At 37.4% G+C, this 27,935-nt stretch overlaps 1 protein-coding gene across 1 annotated transcript in view; it reads left to right on the forward strand.

Annotated features, from left to right (window-relative positions):
- RDX (radixin) overlaps nucleotides 1-27,526 on the forward strand; it is a 45,851-nt gene extending 18,325 nt beyond the window's left edge. Inside the window, exons 4-14 of the mRNA XM_021525702.3 lie at nucleotides 3,512-3,607; nucleotides 6,642-6,916; nucleotides 8,104-8,187; nucleotides 8,639-8,785; nucleotides 10,243-10,339; nucleotides 10,953-11,116; nucleotides 11,718-11,848; nucleotides 13,937-14,097; nucleotides 15,038-15,130; nucleotides 15,971-16,213; nucleotides 17,199-27,526. Of these exons, the coding sequence (XP_021381377.1) occupies nucleotides 3,512-3,607; nucleotides 6,642-6,916; nucleotides 8,104-8,187; nucleotides 8,639-8,785; nucleotides 10,243-10,339; nucleotides 10,953-11,116; nucleotides 11,718-11,848; nucleotides 13,937-14,097; nucleotides 15,038-15,130; nucleotides 15,971-16,213; nucleotides 17,199-17,363 (1,656 nt within the window). The 3' untranslated portion in view covers nucleotides 17,364-27,526. The remainder of the gene's footprint in view (nucleotides 1-3,511; nucleotides 3,608-6,641; nucleotides 6,917-8,103; nucleotides 8,188-8,638; nucleotides 8,786-10,242; nucleotides 10,340-10,952; nucleotides 11,117-11,717; nucleotides 11,849-13,936; nucleotides 14,098-15,037; nucleotides 15,131-15,970; nucleotides 16,214-17,198) is intronic.
- Nucleotides 27,527-27,935: the final 409 nt, after the last annotated feature.

Genomic DNA, 27,935 nt, shown 5'->3' on the forward strand with positions numbered 1-27,935 from the left:
GCCGTGCACTGTTGGGTGGGGTGGCATTCTGGTGTGTAATGTCTTGTGCCCAGGTAATCAGGCTCATCCAAATTGGAGCATTTGCAAACAGGGATTAAAGATACAGTTCTGAATTTGTTGTCATGCTCTCTTCTTTGTTCCTCAGTTCTCTGTGTGGTGTTTGACATCTCACCAACTCTTACCTCTGGAGTTTTAAATTGAAAAAAAAGTAGGGCAAAAAAATCAACCAGAATAGTTGTGCGTGAGAAACACTTTTTAGCCTGATCTTAAATTCATGTGTGAGTTCCACTGTGTAACATCAAGAGCTGAACTGTATTGTGAAACCAGCATGAAATTTTCAGATAAAAAGTTATCCTGTTCTCTATAGATAGAAAATTGAATAGCACTGTTACTGAACGGATTGGCTTTCAAAGTTTATGCAGAAGTGGTGAACATGACAAGCAGGTTGGTTATTGTTTGCAGAAAATAACCTCTCCATGGATTCAGCTGTTATCTAGTGCTCCCCTACGTTTTTGGTGAGCAACCTTTCACCCTTTTACCAGCCAGTGTTCTTTTAGGCTTTTAATTGGCATTTTCTGGAGTTGTTGATTTGTTTGCCATTCCACATGAGTGTTCTCACCATCTTCATCTGCTAGCAGGCAAGAATGCAGCATTTGAAATCTGTGGCTTTCTCTTTTCTCTTCCATTGTCAAACTCAGTAAACTTCTTATTTATTGCAAAAGATTTTTTTTTTAATTATTTGCATTTCAGAAGGTGTACTAACATACTTATCACTGGTCCCTCTGTCTATCCTGTCAGTAGTCAGACCAGTAAAGAGGGGATCTGTCCTCCTCTAGTCAACCAGTTAAGCATCTGTAGCTTTCGTGAGAGCGGAAGAACCCTGTGAGAGATATTTCCACACACTGGTGGTAATAATGCGGGAATTGTTTTGTTTTGATAGTACTGTGCATTAGTAGCTTTTGGTTCACTGTAGCTGCCATTCAGAAGAAATGTGAGGGTTGTCTTCTTTATTTCATATTGTAATTTTCCTTTGTCCTTTTTCCATTGTCCTTTCCAGATTTCTCCAAAGCCTTCTTTACAGTCTTGTGGAAGGTGACCATATGAAATCCTTGTTAGGTTGTCTTATGTGCATGTTGTGATTTGCCCAAACATACATTGTTCAGGTTGCTTTTCTTCTCCAAGAAGCTTTTATTGCCTATTAATAGTCAAGTTGTAGGATGTGATGGTGGATAAATCTGTTTTACAGATGGGACGAACACTTGCCTGAAGCTACTTAATAAAAGTTTTGTGCCAGAATCAAACCAAGTTCTTCATTCTCCACTTACTTTTCATTAACATGCTACTGCAGTTCATAAATGCATGTTATTATCTTGGTACAAAGTTGGCAATGCTTTTTCCTTATTTGTGGATTCTGCTAGTTTTAGTGTTGATTTTGCAAACTTGTGTAGCTCTGCATTGGTGTACTCAGGTTGTCTGTATTTAAATCACGTGCATCTCAGCGGCCATAGTCAGTGGGTTGAGAGCAAAATGTTTTGACATGAGCATAAGCACTTGTCTCCTTATGCCTTATGGGCAGAGCTGTTGAGCATCTGCAGTTCTTTGCAGCTCAGAGAGCTGATAAGGTACAAGGGCTCAGCTTGGACAGCTGCTAAGTAAAGAGCATTCTCAGTCATCTGATAAAGCCGTAAGTAGTTTGATCAGTGTTGTATAGGAGATCTGTGCCAAAAGAAACAGCAGGTCTGAAATTTCTGAATTGGGGCACAAAATTTAGTGCTGCTTGAGACGATACTATTAACATACACCTGTTCTAAGCATTTCTTATGGTCTAAAGTAAATTATGTGGGAATTCTAGAGGAAATAATTGTGCTCACTCAAGGCATCAATCAGGTTGGATCCACAAACATTGTCCATTTTGTGCTTTGGAGTTTGAAGGTGAAATGATAAAGGGGGAAGAAAGTGCGCACTCGAATGGTTGTTAAGTGATTATTCAAATATGCAAGGCAGCAGAAGTAAGTTTGCATAGTTATCTTATGACATTTTCTAATTTTCAAAATCTTAATTTTGCAACCCGATAGTACTACTTTAAAATGGAGGAGGATCTATGTGTAAAATTCTATTTACTTCACATGCATCTGAATGCTTCCATAAAACAGCCTTCAGTAAAGCAGCTTGGCACCATGGTCCAACCTGAGGACATACGTAAGTACTACCATACTTGGAGCCAGAGTTTACAGTCATTTAATAATCTTTGCTGGACCTTTCTGATTAATTGCTTATTAAATCCACATATGCTTTTGCTGTGCAAAAGACTTGTAAAACAGTTCTACAGTTTCATTATACTCTGTAGTAAAAGTGCTTCTTTTTGTTTGCTTTGAGCCTGCTATGTCATGATTTCTGTTGATTCTCTTAATTCTTGCATTATAAGAAATAATGAACAATCATTCCCTATTTTCTTTCTACATGCCATGCAAATTTTATAGACCTGTATCATAGCCTTCCTTATTTATCTGTCAATAGCTGTAGTTCATCTTAGCTATGCAGAAAATGTTCCAAGTCATTCTTTTCAACATTTCTGAAACATTTCCAATGCTGCAACATCCTTTTTTATAAGTTGATGTGACCAGTCCTTATGTAGCATTAGAGATTTGTGAATACCATACATGTGTATAGTAATGTAATAGCTTTCTTGCCTTTTTGCTTTACAACTAGAACTTTGTTCACATAATTTAAATTGTCTTTTATGTACAGTGTTTTGCTTCTATTAAATATGATCTTTTATTGAGGTTCATCTTTTTTCACTATTATTTGCAAATCTTCATGGAAGGTTTTTTTACATCACTTCCATCCTTTTTTGAAGTCCTGGGGGACTTCCCTAGTGGTTACACTACAGTTCTATTATGAAAACAGCTTATGTTTTTCATCTGTCTTTTTAAGCAGTGTATGCATAAAACAGCGTTTTCTCTAGTCAAGGACAATTTTGCTTCTTTAGTAGCTTTTGGTGATAGAATTGGTCTGAAATCTTACAGGGTCATGTATGTTAAATTAGGTAGATCATCCTTACCCCTTTTATCATTAACTCTTTGAAGATGGCAGAACTATTTGAAGAAGGCAGTTCATCCTCATTATGTCATACTTATCCACTAATATTACTCTTTATTATCGTTTTACCAGTTGTCTTCTGTTGAAGTGTAGTCAGTTCTCCATAGGGCTGCAGGTCACTTCCCAGATGTGCTTTATAACCTCAGGGTCCTGTTACTACCTTCTGTTCCTCAGGTGCTGATCTACACAGTGGGCTGTCCACTCCAATTGATAGCTTGGAGTATTTGAGTTTATTTAGAACTCTGGGGTTCTCTGAACTTGATGTTTTGCCACTATTTCATCTTCTTTCATTCTTTTAAGACTTGATTACATTTCAGTTTGAAATTGTTCATGTAGTGTTATTAAGCTACACAATGCGAGTTAAAAAATGTATTGTAGTGATTACTGATGATTTTGGCTCATTTATCTTTAGGTGGTGAAAACTGTTGGTCTTCGTGAAGTCTGGTTTTTTGGACTGCAGTATGTGGACAGCAAAGGCTACTCAACTTGGCTGAAGCTAAATAAAAAGGTAACAATTCCCTCATATTTAGCCAAGTGTACAGTTAAGATATTGAATAAGAAAAGCTTACAAAAGATATTTAAAGTGAGGTACAGCTGGCTTCAAATTTAGCTGAAAACTTACTTTTCATGTGCTTTAAATAACAAAATAGTGTTAAGTTAGATAAGTTATAAAGAATATGCAAAGCTGCATCAATATTTAATTTGAGGAGATAGTTTCCAGTACTGTGGAATGTATGCATGCATACATTAGGAAAACTTGAATTCATATGATTGTCCCATTTTCATGTAGCAAAACATAATAGACTTATTGTTTTACAGTTTGGGCGTGTGTACGGGAAGTATTTGAGCTTCAGGAATTTGTGCACATACAGCTATGAATCATTAAATAATCGACTTCTAAACTTTAAATATCTGATAGGTAGATTGTAGGATAATAATTTTTCTTTTCCAATAGCATTGAGTACCTTGTATCTCCCAGTTACTGGGAACTAAGTTATTTTACTTTAAATTCTATTTATGAATTTGAATGGTCACATCTGGCTGTCAGATTATATGTTAATATCACTGTTTAGAATGGAGATACTTGTTTTTTAGTTTTTTTAGAACCTAATCAAGAATGCCTTTTTTATCTTCAATATTAGGAGGCAGACTGGAGGGTTTTAGGAGCAAGTCCCACTGTCTGCACTTATGTAATCTTTGCTTCTCCTCCTCTGTGGTAAATCCAGTGAGTTAAGCCTGCTAACCACCAAATCTGTCTCCTAGAATTTCATTGTGTCTTGCAGTGCTACAGATACTTTGTTAACTGTAATGGCTTGTCTCAAGTGGTCGGAGACTATGGGATTTATTGCATCAGGTGTGAAAAATACAGAAGACATTAGTCTATGAAATTCTTTAGCAAGTTAAGTTTCTGGTACAGTTCAGAAGCAGCTGAGGGCATGCTCCTTTTTAAACTTTGACTAAAGCAGTTTTAAAACTGACATCTCAAATGTTGAATATATATGTACTTAGGCTATCTTTGGTGTTTAAAAGGCTGTGTTTATAGTCACAGTTTTTGAGACTTCCTAGAAGTCAAGCTAACAGATACATAATTTCATGTGAAACAAAGAGGTTTTAGTGGGACTAATAGTGCACATAAAACTAAATGTGTAATAAAGTACTTGAACTGGGATGTATGAGAATTATTTTACTCTGAATGTACATTTTAACAATTACTATTTTATGTTAAAATTAGTTTAGTTTTGATTGGTTTTGCTTTGTGTAGAGTTGTGTTTGCACTGTATATCCCCTCATAATGGTTTGTCCCTCCATATCCCCTCTTTGTACCTGTTTGGTTCATCCCAGCTTTCCCATCAGCGCCTGTATTTCCATCAAACCCCAACCCATCCCCCTGTCTCCTCCCAGAGGATGTGTCCATCACCTGGTGACCCTTCCCCTTTGTCCAGGTCCTTCTCCCAGGGTCACCAGGTGACTGGACCCTGGCTGGGACTCCTCCCCGACCCTCCTCAGGGGTCACTCTGAGGCCTTGCCCCCCGAGAGCCGCTCCCATGTCCTTCCCCCATTGCCTGCTCGGGTTTCCCCGCCCCCCTATATCTGGCTGCTCCAGGCAGGGACACCCTCTCTCTTGCTCTGGATGTCCTTTGGGGTCAGATGTGGCCTGGGATCTCTCCAGGCCCCCATTGAACTTTGGAACTAATCCTGAGGGAGGGTGCCTCTTTCCTTTGCTTGTGGGACCAGCTCGTCTTTGGACTCACGCGGGAGCTTCTCCAAGCTCCCCAGGATCCAAGGAGAAGTTCCTTCCCTCTGCCCGACTTGCCCAGCTGGCCAGGGTACACCGGGGATCTGTTCCCATGGACTCGAGGGGGAGACGCAGCAGGCTTGGCGCCCAATGTGCGGTTCGAACCCATGACCCTGAGATTAAGGGTCTCATGCTCTACCAACTGAGCTAGGCAATGATATCAGTAAGCCACTTACGCGGGAATGAGGATTGGGATTCAGGTCAAAAGCCGGCAGAAAAGTTACCAAGGGAAGCTTTGCTTCTGAGTGCAAAAGCAGCAGAGACAGCATTTTTTAAACTGAAACCCAGTGGCCCTGTTGTTAACTATTTTTCTATTAAGCAGGAGCCTTTAGAATCTTTTGTAAGTTTTGTAGATTGGCTACATTGGGTGATAGATGCACAAGTGCCAGATGAGATGCTCTGGCGTGGAATAATTACTGTGATCGCGCGGCAGAACGCAAATGAGGCTTGCCGGAGCGCCAAGCCTGGTGCATCTCCCCCTCAAATCCATGGGAACAGATCCCCTGTGGACCCCGGCCAGCTGGGCAGTTGGGCAGAGGGAAGGAACTTCTCCTTGGATCCCGGGGGAGCTTAGAGAAGCTCCCGCGTGAGTCCAAAACTTTGGCCATAATTGGTGCTGCAAGCTGAGCACAAATGAAATCGAATTCTGCATAAAAATGAGTAACTGTTGAAATCAGAAGTAGAGGAAGTTTTCAGACTATATCTGATTTTTTTGCAGAAATTAGAGTTTTAAAGCTTATCCATTATAGAAAAATAACATGATTAAAGGAATTGAGCTATTTGCACAGGGAGAAAGCATATATATTTATTTCAATAGTTCATAGACTTCTAAAAGAATCAACTTCATACTCACATTGAAGAAATGTGCTGTAGTTTTTGATAAAGAACCATTGTTAGACCCTAATTTATTACGTCCTGCAAATCATCGTTTGATATAGTTTTGGTCTTTTTAATGTCTTGCAGCTTCTTTGTTTCCAGGTCTTAATAGTGATAAATAAAAAATTTACACAAGACAATAAAAAATAAATCTTTTAATCATCCTTTAAGTAGTATTTCAAAATTATCTGGTTCATTCAAATAAACAAACTTGTTTGTGCCATGTGAACCTTTCAGTGAGTTCCATTGTGGGCTTGTCTGGAAGCTCTGGCTTTCAGTGTAGAGGACCTAAAGAATTAAGTACTCTTAAATCTCATTTAATTTACCATTTAGTGCTCTTTTTATTTTTCTCTTTATTCCTCTCCCTCAGGTAACACAGCAAGATGTACGGAAAGAAAATCCTTTGCAGTTTAAGTTCAGGGCCAAGTTTTTTCCAGAGGATGTATCTGAAGAATTAATTCAGGAAATAACTCAGAGACTTTTCTTTCTGCAAGTCAAAGAGTCGATCTTAAATGATGAAATATATTGCCCACCAGAAACTGCAGTTCTTCTGGCTTCTTATGCTGTCCAATCCAAGTATGGAGATTACAGTAAGGAGATCCATAAACTGGGCTACCTAGCCAATGACAGGCTTCTCCCCCAGCGGTGAGTGAGATGGATTTTGCACCAAATGCTGCACATAAACTTAACTATAGCACATATTTTATAAATAAAATATTAAGCAATATATGCGTTTAATGGTGGTTTTCTTAAAGTTCCTCTTTTTGCTAGTAAAATTTAGAGATCCTAATTTAGACTTCAGTGAAGAAACATCACAGCCACATGTTTCTTGAGATGGATTTTCTGTTCTGTCCATAAACATCTGCACAGATTTAATTTTACACATTTCCAAAGTACTCTGAAATAATTTAATGTTAATGGAGGCCTGCTTCTGCTAAATTAAAATCAAAATACTCCAATACAGAAGTAACTAAAATTAATTTGATACTCACTCCTTTTCTTTAGTTGTCATTTAAGTGTGCAAAAACATGAAAATAATTTCCTGAAAGTAAGTGTACCGCAAATAAAATATATTGCAAGTTCATATACTTAAGGTGTTCTTTTCAGTAGACAAATGCTCAGAATGATCTTTTAATTGTTCTTTTAAACAGCTTCTCCAGAAATGCCTGAAATGCTGGGTGCATGGGATGAAAGCGTAATAAAGTTATCATATGCATTTGATTTCTTAGTGCAGTACTACACTGAAAGTTCTAGTAGGCCAAAATATAATTCCATCATTGCAGCCTCTTATAGTTTAAGCATTAAGTAGCTTTCTGAAGCTGCTTCCCTATTGATTTTATTCATAAAGGAAAAATAAACCCAAAATCACAAAAAAGCCCTCAACAATGTTGTCTCCTAACTTGTTGTAACGTCTCACCTTTTCTCTCAAATGAGAGCAGAATGAAAGCTTGAGTGTCTTTGCACACCTAGAGATAATTTGCAGCATTGTTGCCAGAGGATCCTATAGATGTGTGTTTTCAGCTGTCATAAACATTACATTATATGACTTAGCTGAGGTATGCAATGGTGTGACTTTTATATTACAAAGACTATAGCATACCAAGAAAAAAGAGGTGACTTTTACTCTGTTAGTGTGGGAATTTGGAAATACAAATTAGAAGGGTGTTTGTTGAAATACAAAGCTACTGCTTCTGTGCTGAAACTATAGGCAGTGTATAGGAAGTCATCTTTTAAGTCATCTTTTATTCAGTTAAAGCATATGTTTTGCTGTGCAACAAAAGAGGTTAAGTTTGTTGTCAGTGTCATTTAAGAGCAACAATTTCTATTCACAGCGTGTTAGAACAGCACAAACTGACAAAAGAACAGTGGGAAGAAAGAATACAGAACTGGCATGAAGAGCACAGGGGAATGTTAAGGTAATTACATAAAAAATGTTCATGATACCTTTCATTATTATTAGGATGTATTTTGGGAGGTATTTGTTTGGAAAGTGGCTTTCTTATATTTTGACCAAGGTAGGTAGTTATGAAAGACTTCCATGAGAGTTGAGTTTCCAGCTAGGTTGTTGGTTTACCTACATGATTCTGGTAAGGCTGTCAATTACCTTTGTCCACAGTTGCCTGCCTTGAAAATAAATTCAGTATTTGCTTAGCTCATGGGGCAAAAAGACAAAGTGCAATGATTGGACTCTAATATCTAATGGATATTAGAGTGTAGAGCTCTTAAAAATATCCGAGTCAAACTATTTTAGAAAGAGATTTAATTAATAATTAGTTTTACCCTAGATGTTTATTCTGTAGTTCCCTTATTCTTACAATGTACTTATGATTTGTTGTCTAAACTATACCAATTTTTCTTCTTCATCAGGGAAGATTCTATGATGGAATACCTTAAGATAGCACAAGACTTGGAAATGTATGGAGTCAACTATTTTGAAATAAAGAATAAAAAAGGAACTGAATTGTGGCTAGGAGTTGATGCTTTGGGTCTGAATATTTATGAGCACGATGATAAGTAAGTGGGAAATACTCATTTTGCAGTTCTGTCCTAGGAGTTGCTATCTGAGATTGTACAACCTCCACCTTACTGTGTGTTCAGTAAGATCTGGCAAAACAGGTTCTCCTTCTAATCTATGTAAGAGATAGAAAAAGAGAGAGAGAAGTTAACTGCTGGAAAGCTTGAATTTTAAAGATTGGGGATGCAAAAGAAGGGAAAGGGAGAGCAGTTCTATGAAGTTTAAATTTACATTGCTTTATATGGATTACTACCGCTAGGCTATCTTTATGTGGTTTCTTCCTGTACCTTTCAGTCAAAACATTCCCTTGGGTCAGGATGAAAAGGACATTTTAAAGCTGAGCAATTTATTTAATGAGAAACATTTGTAAGAGTTATGACAAGGATTATAGATGTTGGAGCATGATAAACATAGATGTTTAAAAGTGAAACCTTTTAGACATCGAAGAAAATAGCTCATTCATGTGTCCTGATAAAGAGATCAAATAATCTCTTCTACTTGAAGAGGGAAGAGCAGAAATGTAGGAAATATGAAGAATTTGAAAACAGAATTGAGTTGCTCTTTTCTTTCTTTCCAAGCACTTGTTAGTAGTATCTGATGTCAACAGACCATTCACAGTTGTTTGAAGTTACACATGATATGTCAAATTACAGAATGGGAGCAGTGAACTTTAGATGTATATACTCTCTAACAAAATTCTGTAAGCCTTAATTGCCATTAGATGGCAATATAACTCCTGAAATCAGGAAATATTCAAAATTATTGGATCAGATTGAGCTATGATGCAATTTTTTGGTATTTCCTGTCTTCTGATAATAAGCAATCAATTACTTAAATATTATCTGCTATTTATAATTAAGATACTATGAACTGAAGAAACTTCTGTGCTGACAGAAAAATATTTACTGTTATGCAGTTGATACATTAACATTGTAACAATTTCTGAATTTAATGTATTTTGCTTAAGACACAAGGAAACTTAACTTGAAATTTAACTTGAATTCTGAAAACATAAGAACGCAAATCTGAGCTAAACAGAAGTACAGTATGGCTGAAAGTTACTTTAATTTCAGTATTTGAAATGTCAATTTCTCACATTTAAATAGTTACTCTTTGAAGTGAAAATACAGTTGCCAATGCCCTATAAGGAATGAGTACATTGTCGTGATGTTTAGCATCTAGGTAATAGTAGTCACAAATCAAAATTCCTATTTTTACAATGCCATTTAATTTATAAAAATGTAATTAATTTGATGGAATATTTGTAAAAAGAAAAATCTACCAAAATATGCTTAAAATGTTGTTAATGTTTACATTAAAACATGTTGTAAATGTAATATTCTATATGTAGCTAAGTGTAATAGTGAGAACGGTACAGACATAAGCCTTACTGAATTCATATATATACAAAGTGCACATCCTTGCTGCTTTTAATGAGAACTTTCTCTCTTTGAAGGCTGACACCCAAGATTGGTTTTCCTTGGAGTGAAATAAGAAACATCTCTTTTAATGACAAAAAATTTGTCATAAAGCCGATTGACAAAAAGGCCCCTGTAAGTAGTGTGTACAATAGTATCACTTGCTATATGAAGAGATTTAAGCCTGCAGGGACTTGCTCTGGCATTAAGGCATGAGTAAATATTGGTGACATTTATTACTTTTACTGATATAATAGACAGTAATCAAAACAAAATGTTCATTTTGAAATATGGTATATTTGTTTTCTCTCTTTTCATTCTCTTTGATACTCCCAAATTGTTGTAGGGTTTTAGGTCAACCAATACTTTGTGATGTGTTGGAAAGACAGCATAAGACGCTAAATTCTTGACCTCTTTCCTCCTCTGTTTTTATTTTTCATTTTTTTTATTACAACAGGACATTTCATGAGACTTTTTAGGTCAAGTAACTTCAGAATAGAGTAGAGAATAGTCTCATTAAAAAAAAAATATATAAGCAAGATAATTTCTGGAGTATTCCAGGTGCAGTTTTGAATTTATTTTACAAGTCTTTGACAGTGACTAGATATATAGATTATGGTGTTCAGCTGCTCAAAATATGAAAATACTTGTGAGTTTTCATTTAACCAATGCAAGCATGCAGTAATGCTTTGAATCCTAAGTGTATTGTTTTAGGTTAATAGATATGCTGGAATTACTTTTTTCCTAGGATTTTGTTTTTTATGCACCCCGTCTGAGAATTAACAAGCGAATTTTGGCACTGTGTATGGGAAATCATGAATTGTACATGAGGCGGAGGAAACCTGATACAATTGAAGTGCAACAGATGAAGGCCCAAGCTAGAGAAGAGAAACATCAGAAACAATTGGAAAGGTAATTAACAAACTGCCATGAAACATAAAAAAATTCTAGCTTTTTAAGAAGTCATATGATATCGTGTATCTTGGAATTCTAGAAAAGAGAGAACTGCTTTTCTTTCTGCACTGTGTAAGCAGGTTTGTGAATTGGCATGGCTCCCCTGTCTTAATATATAAACGTATGTTTTTTGAGCTTTCAACACAGTACTGTTGTTCCCTGTTATATTTTTTATGCAAGTCTTACCTCTCTGTTGCTTGATTCTTAGGGAATTTTATACTCTATAGGTGAACGCTTAAAGCAAATTCAGTGAAGCATGTCCTGGTTTACCTTTAACTTTAAAAAATCCTGTTGCCATTTTAGCCCAGATGAAATATCATGCCTAAAATACAGATATAATTGTGGATATACCTGGCTGAACCACAACCAAAGTTGATTATCACTTCTGTTCATAAATTATTCTTCTCTACAGTATTTTGAAGCAGAAACAGGATTATAAGCATTTAAAATTATCCTTTCCTGGTAGCTGAGTAGACTGAAAAATTTGCTACCTGCATCCAAACAATATAATTTAATATGTTGGAGATTTAAAAAAAAACTTTTCACTATTTTTTTTCAGAGCACAATTAGAAAATGAGAAGAAAAAAAGGGAGATAGCAGAAAAGGAAAAGGAAAGAATAGAGCGTGAAAAGGAGGAATTAATGGAGCGCTTGAGACAAATTGAGGAGCAAACAATGAAAGCTCAGAAAGGTGAGGTCATAGATTTCTTAAATCTAGTGACAGTGTTTAGTTTAGCTGGGAAGTTCAGTTCCACAGTTCTTTTTGTATGTCTGTGTTTTGTTACTTTGGGTGGGGGGTAAGTTTGTTTTACTAATAGTGGCAAGAATTTAGTAGTGTTTTATTTGATATGAGAGATATTTTTTTTCAGTGTTTAAATGATGGTGTGCATACTTTTGTCTGTATGTTTTTAATATAAAACCAATTTTTAATGTAGCAAAAGTTTTGATTTAGTAAAAAGAAAATGCATACACAGTTCAACTCAGAATTATGAAATGCTTAAAATGCTGAACAATTGAAGTTGAAGGGAGCTGGGAAATTAGAGGGAAAGATTCAAAGTACTTTCTCTAGGATTTTGTTGAATTTAGCTTTTAATTTGGAAATTCCTTGTTCCTTCCTTTGTTCCTGTTCCCTTGTAAGATTTGAGAATTTGTCAGACATGAGTGACAAAACATGTAGTTTCAGCACTCACAGTTCTTTGTGTTTAATCACCCTGTAGAGTCTCTGCCTCCATGACTTCCCTGCCCCTCCTCTCCGGGTTCTATTTTTTTTTTCCCTACTTCAGGTTTGGTTCACATTCATAAAAGTTTTGTCTCTCCTTTCTTTTCCTAACTCTTGGCTTCAAGCATCATAAAGAGAATCACTGATTAACTCTATGCAAATAAATTACATATGCATGGCACTGCTCTTCAGCTCTACCTGTGCATTTTTCTGTCTTTCAATGCAGAACAGGTTGGACACATCCAGACAGGTAACACACTAACAATGCTGTGGCATTGTTTAAGACGAGCTATTTGGCCCAGGACAAAACAGTGTCGGAGTAATTCTGGAGGTTTAACAATACACATTTTCTCACAACTTTGTGAGCAATGTCACCTAATTTCTAGTGCAGTACGAAATGTTATGTGTTGCTGGACTTTTTAGCTTTCTATGCACACATGGAAAAGTCTTTTTATAAGTGGTCTGTGTTAGTTTTGTGTCCTCCAACTTCATAGGAAGATTTGTTTGAGTAGTGTTTTTAAATAGTTTTGTTTAATTTAATTTCTAGGTACTGCATTTGTAGAACCTCACATACTCGTGGTGCTGTTCATTTAATTTTATAACTGAAGGAATAGTAGTAGGCCTGGGAAACCAGCTGAAGAATAAAGGTTGCATTACTACTTAAAACTAAAAGTACAAAGATGAAGCGTGTGTCAGCATATCTGGGGAGGTGCTTTTATAGTATTAAAGCTTGTGGTGAAGGCAAATGGATTGTTGAAAAAAATGAGTAGTTGTTTAGGTTTTCTCTTGAAGGAGTCTGAGAGCTGTGCCTAGCCAAGATCATGGCAGAAATTTTATCATTAGAACCAGTGAAGAGCTTTAGAAAGACTTTTTTCATAGTCATCTAGTTTTTCTCATCAGGGGAGGAGTAAAATTTTGTCTGTGTAAACCTAACCTTGCATTACTCCTAGACTATTACTTCTTCCTGTTTCACTAGGGTTCTGCCCTTTAGATTTCAATATTTTGCTATGCAGGCAGCTGAACAGCTATTATCTCTCCCTTGATTTAAAATTTTCCTCCTCTCACATACAAAGAATTTTTCTGACCCTTTCAGTGGATATTAAGTCATTTTATTGGAGGCATATGCCTAAATTTTCAGCTGTGATTAAGGAATCTGTCAGGCATTTCAGTAAGAAGATTTTTTTTTTTTTGCTTTCTTTAAGAGTGTGATTTAAGGTACATGAAATATCCTTATGGTAGGAGTATGTGCATGTATATGTACATGTATTTGGGTGTATAGTTTTATGAGTGAGGTGACACTTTTCTGAAACACAAGGCTGTCAGAAATGTCAGGTGAAATGAAGTATATCCAAAGAATATCTTAAAGTGGGAGGGAAACCAGACATGGAACAGAGCTCTGGGTAGCATACTCAAACAGCTTTTCTTAGCTTGAGGTGGTCTTGTTATTCTTGGTTGGTGTTCTATGTTACTTTATTTTGGGCATATTGCTGCTGGTATCTGTGATACATATGAGGAAGAGCTAGGTAGTGATACCTTGTCTGAAAACTTTCCTCTTGGCAGAGCTAGAGGAGCAGACTCGGAGAGCTCTAGAACTGGATCAAGAACGGAAGCGTGCAAAAGAGGAAGCAGAACGCCTGGAAAAAGAGCGTCGAGCAGCTGAAGTAGCCAAAGCTGCTCTAGCCAAGCAGGCAGCTGATCAAATGAAGAACCAGGAGCAGCTAGTAAGAAACTTTATTTTTTACCTCAAAATAGGGTTAAAATTGGAAAATACAGTTGAAAATTTAGCCTTTTTCCTTTTTCTTCAAATGAAGAAGTACATTGAAACACAAAAATACTTGAAATACTTTACAGAGTGTTGTGGGAACTGTTTTAGAAAACTGCGTTAGATTTGCCTCTACTTTGCAAGGCATAAATAGAACTATGTGTCTGTAGGAGATTAAAAGACAACCACCATCCTTCAGACTGACAACACTCATTACATTCTCTTTCTAATAGTCTCAGGCTTATCCAGTTGAGAACAAGCGTAGCTTCCTTCTGCAGCCCACCGGGAAGCCTGCTCTCTGAGGCAGGTTTGTTCTGAAGCTTGATGGTGGTGGGGAATTGGTGACACTGGGCTTTGTTGGGGTATTTTTGTTACTTTACCTCTTCTGTTGCCAGTATTTGCAGTATCTTTTTACATTGTGTTAGACTACTTCTAATTCAAGATTTGTGCATAATAATTGAGAAAGGCATGAAAATAGAAGAGATGATTTCTCAACTGTAAATGAGTTTTTGATCTTCTGTAAACTTGGCACATAATTTTGATGGCAAAATTTGGCTTAATAGTACTGAGATTATGATCCAGAATCATAATCTTAATGGTGGGACCATCAAAATTGTATTAGACTGAAACAGCCTGAAATGTAATGACTAGTTTGTAATGACAGCTAGCTGTTTCCCAGGCAGCTTTGGAAATGCAGAAGATTTTTTTTATTTCTGTTAGGCAAGAGTACTCTGATTCATTCCCTCTGTCATGTATGCTTAAAATTTCTATTTTTCACAGAGAGGTGGTCGATGGTAACTAACTTTTCAAGCTGGATCATAGCAAAGTCTCTGCTTTCTTCCACTGCAAAGCCAGACTGATACCAAATTAAAACTTCTTTGTTCTTTTGTTTGTTTCAGGCAGCAGAAATTGCTGAATTCACAGCCAAGATTGCACTTCTAGAGGAGGCCAAGAAAAAGAAAGAAGAGGAAGCTTCAGAATGGCAGCACAAAGTAATGAGCCCATGCTGTGTGAAGTCAGAACTTCAAAGAGGCTGAGGGAAATGAGTGCGGAAATCTCACTAGAAGTCCATGGGGTCAAATCTCTCTCTTTCCGTTAGGCTTCAGAAAAGTCTTTCTTAAAGGTTTTTGTCCTCCAGACTACTGAAACCAGCCTATGCTTCTGTTTAACTCATTTCTTGATATTACATAGTCATGGAGGGGGGGACATTCTCATCACAAAGGTATGGTCAAAGATTAGAAATTGCTTCCTTTTGTGTGATGGTGCAGTAGATTGGAACTTTGTGTTCAGAGAGGAAAACACCTCAGGAGGAAGGTGTATAAAATCAAGAGATTTGATGGAAAGCTGAACCAAAACGGTTAACAAAGGCACGTGAAGTGCAGCTGGGTAAAAATTTAAAGCAAAATTGTATTTCTTCATAAAATCTGTAATTAGCTATGGAGTGTGAATAGTTACTGTGCATGGGTTCAAAAAGGGTTTGAACAAATTTTCGTAAGTTCTGGTTAAGTATGAAATTTGAATTCTCATCACCTTTGATCTAGGAAATCTTTGAGCCTTAAATTGGCCTCCCTAAAAGGAGGCTAGGAAAGTTGGAAAACAGTCGGTATGATTGCCCTATGCCTTCACTCTTTTGTGTACTGCTGGAAGTTGCTGGACACTAGTACAGCTTATTTTGAGCCATATCTGGTTTTTACTCTGTGTCTCTGACAATTTTCAGTGTGTAAGCTAGTCATGTCAGCAGTTTCATGTGTCTGAGAACATCTCAGATTTTTATTTTTCTGACTCTTGATAAATCATTTAAAAAGATGCTAAGTACTGTTTACTGTATTTAGGCTTTTGCAGCCCAAGAGGACTTGGAAAAGACCAAAGAAGAACTGAAATCTGTAATGTCTGCTCCTCCTCCACCCCCACCCCCACCAGTTATTCCTCCAACAGAGAATGAACACGATGAACATGATGAGAACAATGCTGAAGCCAGTGCAGAACTGTCTTCTGATGGTGTCATGAATCACAGGAGTGAGGAAGAACGGGTAACAGAAACACAGAAAAATGAACGTGTTAAGAAACAGCTCCAGGTAATGAAGATTCATAGTTGTATCAACACAATTCAGGCTTTGGGTTTTCATCCTTCTTTTGTAAGAAACTTCAGTGATGTTATGGTCTGCTAAGGAAACAGCTTCTTTATAATTTATTTGTTTTAATAGCAGTTTACCAACCAATATCGTTCATAGTGTTCTAGAAATGGAATATATAGCAAAATTGCAAGATGTAAGATTGTGCTTTATATAGCTTTAAAGTGTAAGTATGCTGTTGCATTGGCCAGTAAATGTTTCTAATAATTATATGATTTCCAGAACTCTGCATGTTAAAACATAATGCTTTCCTTTTTCAATACCAAAACTAATTAAGTGGTAGGAACAGATGCTTGCTTGGTAGTATTTATGTTAGTTTGTAGTCACTCATAAGTGTTGTAAATGCAAAAATTCAAATTGCACTCGTTTTGGATTGTTCTTATTTCCCTAAAACGGAGCAATTCGTCCCAGGCAATGTCTTACCCCTCTAAGCATAATAATCTATAGTATCTAACCTTTTTCCTGGTTACAAAATGTTTATTTGGGAAGAAAACAAGAAAAGGAAAGCTGCTACTTTGTCTGACAGCATTGTCTTACTAGCCTGTATGTGTTGTATTCTTGATTTGTCTGTCACTGACCAGATGAGGGAGTTAAGTCTTTAGTTACAGAAAAATTGGAAAAGAAGGTGGTTTTCCTCTTAGCTTGCTTGTCCCTTTCTGCTTGGATTTTATGGTGGATGAGGCTTTTTTTAATACAGCTTGATGTTTACACTCATGTGAGGAAGAAATCCTATGCTGTCCTTATCTTTCCTTCTGCATTCCTCCTAATAGACCTCACAACTTGTTGAGTTACTGAGGAGCACAACAAGCATTCCATAGATTGGCATTCAAGAAATTCTTATCCAGATTGCAGAATAGTTGTTATCAGAAACTCCAGAACTGTTAAAGGATTAGTCAAAGCACTTAAATTCAAATATTTTATTCAACAGGCGTTAAGTTCAGAGTTGGCTCAAGCCAGAGATGAAACCAAGAAAACACAAAACGATGTCCTTCATGCTGAGAATGTTAAAGCAGGCCGCGATAAGTACAAGACTCTCCGGCAAATCCGACAAGGCAATACAAAGCAGCGTATTGATGAGTTTGAAGCAATGTGAGAGCTGGTATTTTGCATATATGTTCCTCGTAAAGCTGAACCACCAACAGAGAAAAAAAGCAGGCCTTTGCAGATTTGATGGATTGCACCCCACTTTGCCAAAGCACTTAATACCAGGTTGACTACAGTGACTAGAAGACAAATTTAGGGGAAGCTATTCAACAGTAAGGCAGTCTGTTAACACTAGGGTTTGGGTGGGGGGAGGGTGTAGGGGTTAATAGCAGGTTTTTCCCCATTGTGTTTTCAGTTTCATTGTTTGTTTGGGTTTATTTCCCCCTTTGGAAACAGATGTGAAGTATATAATGACTGACAAGTGTATATATTGCTTAAACATTAAAAAATAGAAAGAATGTACCTAAACTGTATAGGTACCTAAACTGGATAGGTACTATTTCAATATGAAGTTTGAAATTAGCTTTCAATGTAGCTACTCTATAAAGAGTTTAATACTGCTCTGCTCACTTTCAGTTTTGCTTGTTTTTTTCTTGTTTTGTTTTGGGGAGTTCTGTGTCTTTTTTTTTTCCCCAAGTGAAATTCTGTGGTGTTTCATGTCCTGTCATCATTGATGGTTTTCTTTGCCTACCTGTTCACAAAGGTCTAGATGACAGGTGGTAGTTCCAGGAAATGTTTTTAAATGGAACACTACCTGTGGGCAGCACATGGCTGCTAATAGGCTTGAGTAAATATTGCTTTTCCTAGCTGATTCTTTAGATGTGCAAAATGTTCCAATGCAACAAAGAGGGGAAAAAAGGAAACAAAGCTTAATGTGCTCTTTGCTTGTAATTATTTTATTTGCAGTAGGAAAACCTGGACCTTTCTGGCAAGGGAGCATATGAAAACATCAGTCCCAGGGAGGGGACAGTATCCTACCTCACTACTATGTACATGATGACTGGTCCTTCAAACACCATGAATAAAACTGTTTAAATTGACTGTCACTACACAGTAACATTAAAGATTGCTAGGAGCCCTTACTCCTAGGATTTTATTTTACTTTATTATGGATTTACAGTGCTAAGTACTGTCTAACTGCCTTCTGTTGAGTTTAAATTGTGAAAGCATCTGGTGTGTTTTAAAGCTGTAACTGTCACTGGTATACTGTATTCTGGGAGGGGTGTGTAGAATGTGTTTGTCAGTCAGTTTGGGTTTCAGATACAAAATGAAACTTCCCAGAATTGGAGTAAAAGTGTTTCAGTGAAGCCAGTATTGTAATTGTCATATCTAATGTCAGATTATTAAGTTATTTCCCTCTTGAAAAGGAAACCTGCTCTTTTGAGAAATTTGCTTAGAAATTGAACTTAAGTAATAACTTTACAGTTAATGTGGATTTCAGTTACTCCCTATGTTAGAGTACCCTAATAAATATCAACAGTAGAAGAACCTAGGTTTCTCTGAGGATGGTTCAGCTTTTTTTCTGTTTGATATTATGCACTCATAAATTTACACTTATCTATTAAAATTTGCCATTTTATTAAACATTTTTTCATGCACAGTAGGTCTAAATTTCTCATGAACAATCCAACTAAGTTTGTTTCTTTTTATTTTGCGGAGTAAAAGTTTGGCTATGTGGGGTGACATCATGAAAATTAAATAAAGATACATTAATATATTTTTAGTTTGTGGGCTAAACATATCTGCTTGACCTTGAAGATTGATGTGCAGATAGTGTGCACATGCATCAAAATGCTGCTTGGTGGAAGTTGGTGTTTCAACTTGCAGTGCATTGTAAGAACAGTTTTTGTTTCACAGGCTTCATACACCGAAGCGTAAGCAAATTTCTGAAGTATTTGAGCAGTTGGCCATGGCAGGTGAAATGCTGTGCTTCCAGTGAGTTTTCATTTTTCCCTGAAAAGTGTGCACTAACACTGATCTATCAGTTTCAGTGTTGGGAAAAAACACCAGTAAAGATTGTTGTTCTTAAATCTACAACATATAGAGTAGGGCTGGATGGATTAGATCCATTTATAAAGCTGTGTGATTTTTTTTTTTTTTTTTAATTCAAACAACCAAGAACAACCATTTTGTAATACAAATTTTCACAGTGAACAAAGTGGTAATAGCTGCTGTCACCAGCAGTTGGGAACACTTACTGGTGCAGAAATACTAAGAATACATCTAATGATTACTCAGTGAAGTAATTTTCCACATGCTTTTTCCTTTAGCATCATGTTTTGTGTTGTACAATTAAGCTACAATTACATCTACTATTTTGGATAACATTCATTGGTTAACAATAAAGAGATACAGTTAATTTCTCTGAGGTCCATTGTTGTTATTTAATGCCCTTTTTTTCTGACAACTTTATTGAGCACAGTTTAATAGACTCTCTTTCCAGAGCAGTGTAGAGATCTTGATCATCTTTTTGTTACACACTCTGGTCAGAATGAAATTTAAAAAACAATCAAATTGTATCCCTGGAGAATGGTATTTTGCTTAAGAAATTACCACATACAGTTAGGAGGAAGCACTGGTGTTTGTTGATTCAAAACAGGATTTGAATCATCCCAGCAAATTTGGTCTCTTGAGAACATAGGGTAATTTGGCCATATAAGAGCTCTGTGGGTAATGTAAGAACTTTCAATCACTGCCTACATATTGCTTAGTCCCAGGTTAAGTGAAATTTAGTTTAATGGGTCTATATCTTAATTATTGTGAAACCTTGATAGTTTTTTTTTTATACTGTACCTTATAGTAGACAGTGCTGTCAAACACATGCATGGCCACCATGTGTTTTAAACAATGGCAAGTTAATGGGCTTTTTAATTTTCTAATACAGTTGAAAAAGACAGGAACAGTCCATGTAAATAGGTGTACAAATAACCTGCTAAAATGTTCTCACATAAATTATCCTGCCTCTCAGGCCATTCTGTTCTCTCTTGAATTTGTTTGGCCTTTCACTCAGTACAAGCATGTGACCCTATCTGTTGCTCCATAGGGCAGAATTGCCACGAGGAATTAAAACTTAGTACTTGTAAATGTGCATATTTCTAGCTTGATGCTTCCCTCTTGTCGGAGCCCCTCCTGCTGAAGCCTTAGCTCTGAGGTTTCTCACTTGTTAGAGAGCTTCTACATAGGTATGTAGCTTCCCAATAGTGTGGTTGAAAGGGGAGGCAAGTGCTTTGAAAGATTGTTTTTTCAAAAATATGCTCTTGTGTTGGAGAGAAAAAGATGCAAAATAGAGCCACTATTTACAGACTATTACAATCAAACAGAATGCCTTATTGTGCAAGAAGATATTCTGTCTTCTTGAAATAGTCCATTGTACACATCCAAACCTGCAATTCTCTGTCACTTGTACCAGTTTGGAAAGCATTATAGTGCTTTTGCATTTTTCTTAGAATGTGTTCTCTAGGGTTTTTCAAATTATTTGCTTTGAGCACCTCTGAGTTAAGTATTTCAAACTTCTGAATAAAAAGTACCTCAAATATTTTCTCTACATTTTTAAAGAAAATATAGCGATTAAAATAATTAAAACCTTTGGTTTTTGAAGAGGAACTTTTATGCAAGCATTTTCTGTGTCTGTCTACATATGGATAATCTAAAAAGTTGTTCTGCCCAAGACATCAAGCACCATGTCCCACTGCTCCGTTCCCAAGCAGCACAGTCCTTTCCTCCCCACAAAATTGGTTTGCAGGTCGGAGAGTTCTGCCTGGCTGCTCCTTTTCCCAGTCCGGGGACCCAGTCAGCAGCAAGGGGCAACTTAAAGCTGAAGGGCTGGTGTGATGGTAGAGGGCCCAGAGAGGAGAGAAAACCCCAAATGCAGATGTGCACTAGATTCCCTTACTGGCTCATTTATTTACTTGTGTGGAGGATTCCTTTTCATTATCACCCTGTGGCAGGTGTGTGACCAGTAAACTGTTTAGCAAATTTAGCAGCCAATTTTCTGGAGCAAGTTTCACTTTTCATTGCACTGAGCTGAGTCTTGATCCATAAGCATAGGCCAGTTGCCTGATTTTGTTTTGATTCATGGAGTTTGTCATTTGTGTTCACTTTATTGTCTGAGCTGATAAAGTGCCACTTCGGAGTGCTGTTAAAGTGCTTTGCTTTGCCTTTTTTTCCTTCCTTCCACCCAAGAGATTGCTGTCATATCAAATGTATATGTTTTGTTCAGTGTGAATGAAGTGGACTCACCAAGCCCAAAAGACTTTTTCACCATGCTATCAAATTTCTTCAGAAGGGACCACAATACTTGCAGCAGTGCCTCAGGAAGAGACGGATTATGCTCACATAGCTCATAGTTTAGGTAATGACAAAGTTAGCAGGAGGAAACAGAAGCATTTTGAATTGCTGGTATTCCCTGAGGTGTTTATATTGGCTTTTGTAAATAATATGTCAAGAGTGTTTCTGTTCACAGCAGTAGGCTTTAGGCAGCAGAAGAAACGAGGGGTGATGGAAATGCACATCAAAGGAGGCGACCTGGTTGGTGCAAGTGTTCCTAATACATGTGTGCATAAGAGTTAATGTTTCCTGTGCTCTGGATAAGTGGATCAGGTGAAAAGAGATCAAGCTCAGAGGTAGGACAATTGCACTGCTTTTTCTGCTTATTTGTTTTTGTTTTTTTTTATTTGTTTCTTTATTTGCTTCTAAGCTACCTTATTTGCAGAGGAGGAGTTGCCATTATTTGAAGGCTTTTAGAAAACTTCTGCCCAGCACTTAAAGGTCTTCAAGTTCTCACAGCCACATGCTCCCAGCCTGGCTGCTGTGTTATAGTTATAACTTCCTCTGCAGTGTGGTAATTTTGCCCCAGGATGTTTCTGCAGGGCCAAGAGCTGTGCACATGCAGGGTTCTGCTGCCCCACTGCATGCTCCAGCAACAGGAAACCCATGTGTGCCCCTGTGAAACAGTAATAGCTCCACAGCCCTGCAGCTGCCTGCACCCGGCTCAGTGGGATCTTGTATCCACAGCTGCCTACAGCCTCAGCTTTCACACCTTTTATTCACCCTTGATTTCTTCTTTGAATTTGATACAGTATTTAACTTCTTAATCTGTGGCTTCAGTAACATTCTGCTAAACTAAGTTTAGGGTGAATGGTTGATTACTGTGTCAAATGCTTTCTTAAAATATAGCAATGAGCCACACTTTTATTCAAATAGCACTTTTGATTAATTAATAATCTCTGTGAGTATGGTAATTGCAGTTGTGTTGCCAGAAAGAGATTCATTTGCATTGAGATGGAGGCTCAAAACTTTTCTGCCAAGTCCATTTCAGTCTTCAGTGAAGATGAGAAATAACATCCAGAATAGACAGATGAGTCAATCCTGATGCTGCCTTTATTGCTGGGAACAAATTCATTTACATCCAAGTAAGCAGATTCAGTGTTTGAGACTCAGGCAACCTTTTTCACACACCTGAAAAAACTAAAAAAAAATTAAGAAGTCTTCACACCATTAATCAGCACTCCACTGTTTGTTTCATGTCCTTGATAGTGTTTCTTCAGTTTAATTCACCTTTTGAATTCTTGGATCTCTTGTGAAGAATGTTTTGGGCATCTGTCTTGCTGCTCAGTGCTGGTTGTACTTTTCCATACCATTTGGAAACACAGCTCTTTCTTCTTTTGCATTTGGGATCTTAGTGTTGTTTTCAGCAAAGCGAGTGAACTCATCTTCAAATTTAGAACTATTACTGCTGCTTCTTAAAATAGTCTTTGGATTAATTTTGTGTGCATGTTCTCTTACCAGACATGCATGGCATATGCCACCTTATAGCATAAATAATTGTATTGACTAGTTAATAATTGCTGATAGCTTTCTGGAGAAAATGTTATAAAACAAATATGTTAATGTAGAATCTGAATCATGGTGTTTATACCCATGGGGTTCAGCTTTGAGCCTAGCTCTGCTAACATGCACAAGGGAGCATGTGGGAGACAGAGAAATTCTGTGCTTTCATTGTGTAGGTTGGCTGGCTGGACTAGGCAGGAGAGAGCACTGGAGCAGGATGGTTATTCCCGCTCAAACAGCAGAGCTGTCAGCACAACTGCATGGTGCTGCAGCTTTGCTTTCCTGCACAACAGGTGTCCTGGATGTAAAAATAAAAATTAAAAAAAAAAAAAAAGGCAGCCATTAAATAGGTGGCTTTTCCCATGGAGTCCTAAATAAGGCTTATTTATTGTTATATTCCTGTCTGGCTTGAACCTTCTCTGCAGGTCACTTGTGTAAAAACTGAACTCATCTGTAGCATAAGCACAGATACCTGAGAACAGGAGTCAGGTATCCCATGGTTCTTCAGCCTGCCCTGTTGTCCTGGTTTAGGGCAAATTTGGGAGAAAACCTCCAAAGGTGTTCCTCTAGAAAGCAAATTCAAGTGGTCCCTTCCTCAACTGGTTTGGGAAAATATTTCCTTGGAGAAAAGTGGAAAAAACTGTTTATTTAACAGGCAGAGCATTCACCAGCACAAACACACAAAAAATAACAATATTAAATAACAATATTAAACAATAAAACCTCTTGCCACTCCAAAGAGATGACAAACTCAGAAAGGTCTCCTTCATGGGCTGTAGCTCAGCTCACTCAGTCTCTACCAGTCCCTCCGGTGCTGGGAGTGCTGCAGCCCAAGCCCAGCCTGATGGGCCACAGGTGCAAGCTGCCGGTGCTCCTCTGGGTGTTCAGTCCAGAGCAGGTTTGAACAGGTCCAAGAAAAAGAAAACCCACAGTCCAGGGAGCTTCTCTACCTCACCTAGCCAAAACGAACTAAAAGCAAAGGAGAGCTCTGTCCCACTGTCTGCCCATCCATCCACAGACAACCCAGTCCAGGAGCAAGAATGTGGAGGAGTGAGTGCAATTTCTGGAAAGGAAACTAACTGTGTGCTTCTTGTCTCCCCTGCTTTGGTCTAGGAACCAGTCTCAAAGGTGCAAAGCTTTTTTCTGGGCTAAACAGACAAATGGGGATATGAGCATCATAAAGTCACCCCAGGACACTTGTCTGTAAAAAGCAGTGGCAGGTGTGGGGAAAAAATACCTGTCTCTGTTCATTTTAACAGAAGGCCGTGAAAATAAATTCTGGAATTCTGCTTCTTACTAGCAGTGGCTTCTGTATGCTTTGGGATGGTCCTATCATATGTGCTTCTCCCATTCTTTGAGCTGGTTCTTACATCTCACTTCTCTTTGCTGCTTTACTGCTTGGTTTGGGCTTGTCTTTGTTTTGTTGTTATCTTTTTTTCTTCTTGCTAATGTGTCATGCCTTTTATTTAATCTGAAGAACAGATTTCAGTTTACATCACTGACAGTTTCAATGCAATTAAATAACTTTGTTTCAATATGAGAACGTAAATTAAGACAGGGAAGGAAGATGTTGCATAGTTATTAGTTTAAATACATTGTGGGGGCAAGTTTAAGCCTGAAGTCCTAGCAAAAAAATATGGTGCACTTGGTTAACTAATGAGACCTTAGATTCAAGGTGAAAAATGGAAGCAGGCGGCTAGGTATGGCAAGGTGGACTTCTCAACCTAAATTCATGAAAGAAAAGTACTTTGGTAAAACTCACGTGACTTTTTATTTATTTGCACTTGCTGGATTATTTTGAGAACACTGGAGAAGAAAATATTGAATCATTCTTCAATCATATTTCCCTTAATTACTTCTGTTGTGACTTATTCCACCTATTTAAGAGTAAAATTTTTTTTTTTTCCATCTCCAGCAATTTTGTAAAATTATGTTTTGCCTATGATACTGAAATTATCTTTGCAATCTGGAATTTAATGGAAGAAACTATTTTCTGAGGGAAAGGTGTTTGTTTTATGTTTAACTGAGCTCTGATTTATATGTATGTATATATATGCATATATTTAAAAAATATATAGATAGCATGGTTAAATTCTAACACAGCATGTGGCATCAGGCCTTGTAATGGCTGCATTAAAGTGAAATGTACAAGTTGCCACTTATAGGAACTTAGATCTTGAATTAGAGCTTAGTTTTAAAAATGTGACCTTTAAAAACTGTGTTTAAAATACAATTTAAAAAAAATCACAGCAGGCAGAGTGAGTATGGTTCAGTTTTGTTCTTGATCTTAAAATCAAATCTACTTGTCTGCATGTTTGATTTTAGCCACCTGTGAAAGCCAGCTGTTCCTGGGGATCTCTTGGTACCAGGAAACATTTCACTGGTTTCAGTAGTGCCTTCCCCAGCCTACAGTTTCACCCACTGACATAAACCTGTTTCTTCTCCCCACCCATGTCCAGGAATTGCTGTCAGACTTTTGAAGCATCACTATTAACCACATGCCTTATTTGCTTATGGTCAAGCCCTAGAAGTTCTTTCTGACTTTCTGTGCCAGGAAATGATCTGTGAGGGAAACAGGCTGTGGTATAGAATTTTGAAGTTCCTACATGTTACATGCTGTACCTGCAGTCATAAATGAAGAAAAAAAAAGCTATTGAAGGCTTCTTTGTTTTGAATAGCTGCTTATTCCTCATGCTTACTAGTATCAAAGAGAAAAGAGAATTTGGTTGTTTACTGTTTTTCCTGATTAATTTTGAAGAGTATTATGATATATTGCTACTTACAGCTGAAATGTTTTTTTCTTTAAACAATCAAAATGAGTTGTTCACAACAAAGGAAGGTTTACATAGGGAGGTTGAGTATAAAATACTAGTTATCCTTTGCCTAGTCATAATATATTTAAGGGGGTCATTCTGCAAAAGGAAAGCAATTTTCAAGCCACTTCAACAATGCTTTTTTGTAAAACTCTACATGGAAAATATAAATTTTTGAAATGTCTCCACTCAAGTAAGTTTAGACTCATTGTAACGATTTCCACCAGAGAACTTTAAACTTAAGGAGAGAAATAAATTTGAGAGAGATTCTTCATGCTGTCCTCACCTTTTTCTCCAAAAGGCTCATGCAGAACAGCAAATGGAATTAATTGAACGCCAGAGTTTACATAGCAAATAGCACATGTGCTGTGCTAAAAGGAAAATGTGTCTGAAATCATACTGGCTGTGATTGAACGTTCTACAAATATGTCCTATATTTGGTGTATTTGTGCACAAGGCATTTTATTTCAGCCATCTTTAGGAGCAGTTTTAACACACTCTGTGTTGCACTCATATGTGGTTTCTGTTACCTGCAAGAGTGGATTGGTCCTTTAAAACTACCCCATGGGTGGATTTTCAGTTAGGTTCTTTGTAATGCTAGAATTTTATACCAAAACTGGACTGCTATGTGCAAAAAATTGGCATAGAAGAGTATATAGAGAGTTGGACCTGCTCTTCAAGCTGAAAGCCTGTGAAGATGGGTTGTGGGTGTCCCTGGGTGCCTTGGCCACAAGAATCATGTGTTCTGAAACCACTGTGTTTCTGATGCTCCCTCATTCTGCTGACACCTTAGGAAAAAAGTTCAGTCAGAAATTAAATAAGGAATAGCTACAGGAAGTGAAGTATGGCTCGTATGATATTGCTGCATATTTCTGTCTATTGTTTAGTATCCTTTTGCTAAATCTATTTGATCTCTCTGTGTCTTTCTGTGCAGGTTACAAAAGTACGATCTCTTGCAACCCTTAGGATAGGAGCAAGGTAAAGATCTGCAGAAGACCTGGGGTCTGCCAAGGCCTGCTATTGCACTTCTGTAAATCTGGACAGTGTACAGTGTTTTAAATTAGGTTCCTGGTCTGTGAAGAGTTTTTGGAAGGACCAGGAAGTGCTGTTACAACATTTCATTAGTGTTTGATTCTCTCATGGTCTCTAAATCTTTCCTTTGTTGTCTTTTCCCAGGAGAAAATTAGCTATTTGAAATATTTAAGCTGTTGTTCTTTCCAGGAAAACAGGAAATAATGCTAATGTGTTATTCTTTAACTTGTAATGGGATGTGCTAGAGTAATGTGACCCTCCAAAGTGCTTGAGGCATCCTGTAGGCTTTGTCCACAAGGGATATAGTGTGGGAAGCCTGATTTATATCCAGCCTGGGTAAAGTAAAATGACAGTAGATACTTTCCAAGTTTTATTGGTTTTCTACACAATTTCTAATAGCCTTGATGATACCTGAACAGTGTCAGATAATTTTCTAATGTAAAAATCCCAGTTTAATATGTCTGTATATACATTCCCAGTGTAAACACCCGTTGCTCCTTTCTTTTTTGTATGCTGTCAGGATGTGCATACTGTGTATACGTAATTGCTGAACTGTGCACCCTGCACAAAAGCCTGAATAAATGGGTTTTAACATTCATCCAAAGAATCACTATTCATTTGATGATCAGTGATGTTAGGGGATTTTCTTTCACTTCTCTGAGAAGTTTTACTTCATTTTGTAGCACCAATCCAAAGTGGAGTTTCCAGGTGAATATCTGGTGCTGTGACCAGGTAAGCCAATGAGAGGCTTTAGTTACAAAGAATGGATTGCTCTTGAAGGAGAAGACAGCTGGTAATTAAGGAAGCTGCTAACTGAGGAGATACTCGAATTATTCTCAAATCCAGCTAGCAGCCGTGGGAATATACTAAACCTTGGTATATTCCTCAGAGTGAGCTTTGTGTTCCTGGCAGTGCCTTCTTGCACAATGGCCTCCTGCACTGGGAACTGTGCCAGTAGATCCATCAGAGGACTTGGATCTGAAGCAGCAGCTGCCAAAGCCTCCGGC

This window comes from Lonchura striata, chromosome 2 (genome assembly GCF_046129695.1).
Source record: "Lonchura striata isolate bLonStr1 chromosome 2, bLonStr1.mat, whole genome shotgun sequence".
Lineage (NCBI taxonomy): Eukaryota > Metazoa > Chordata > Aves > Passeriformes > Estrildidae > Lonchura > Lonchura striata.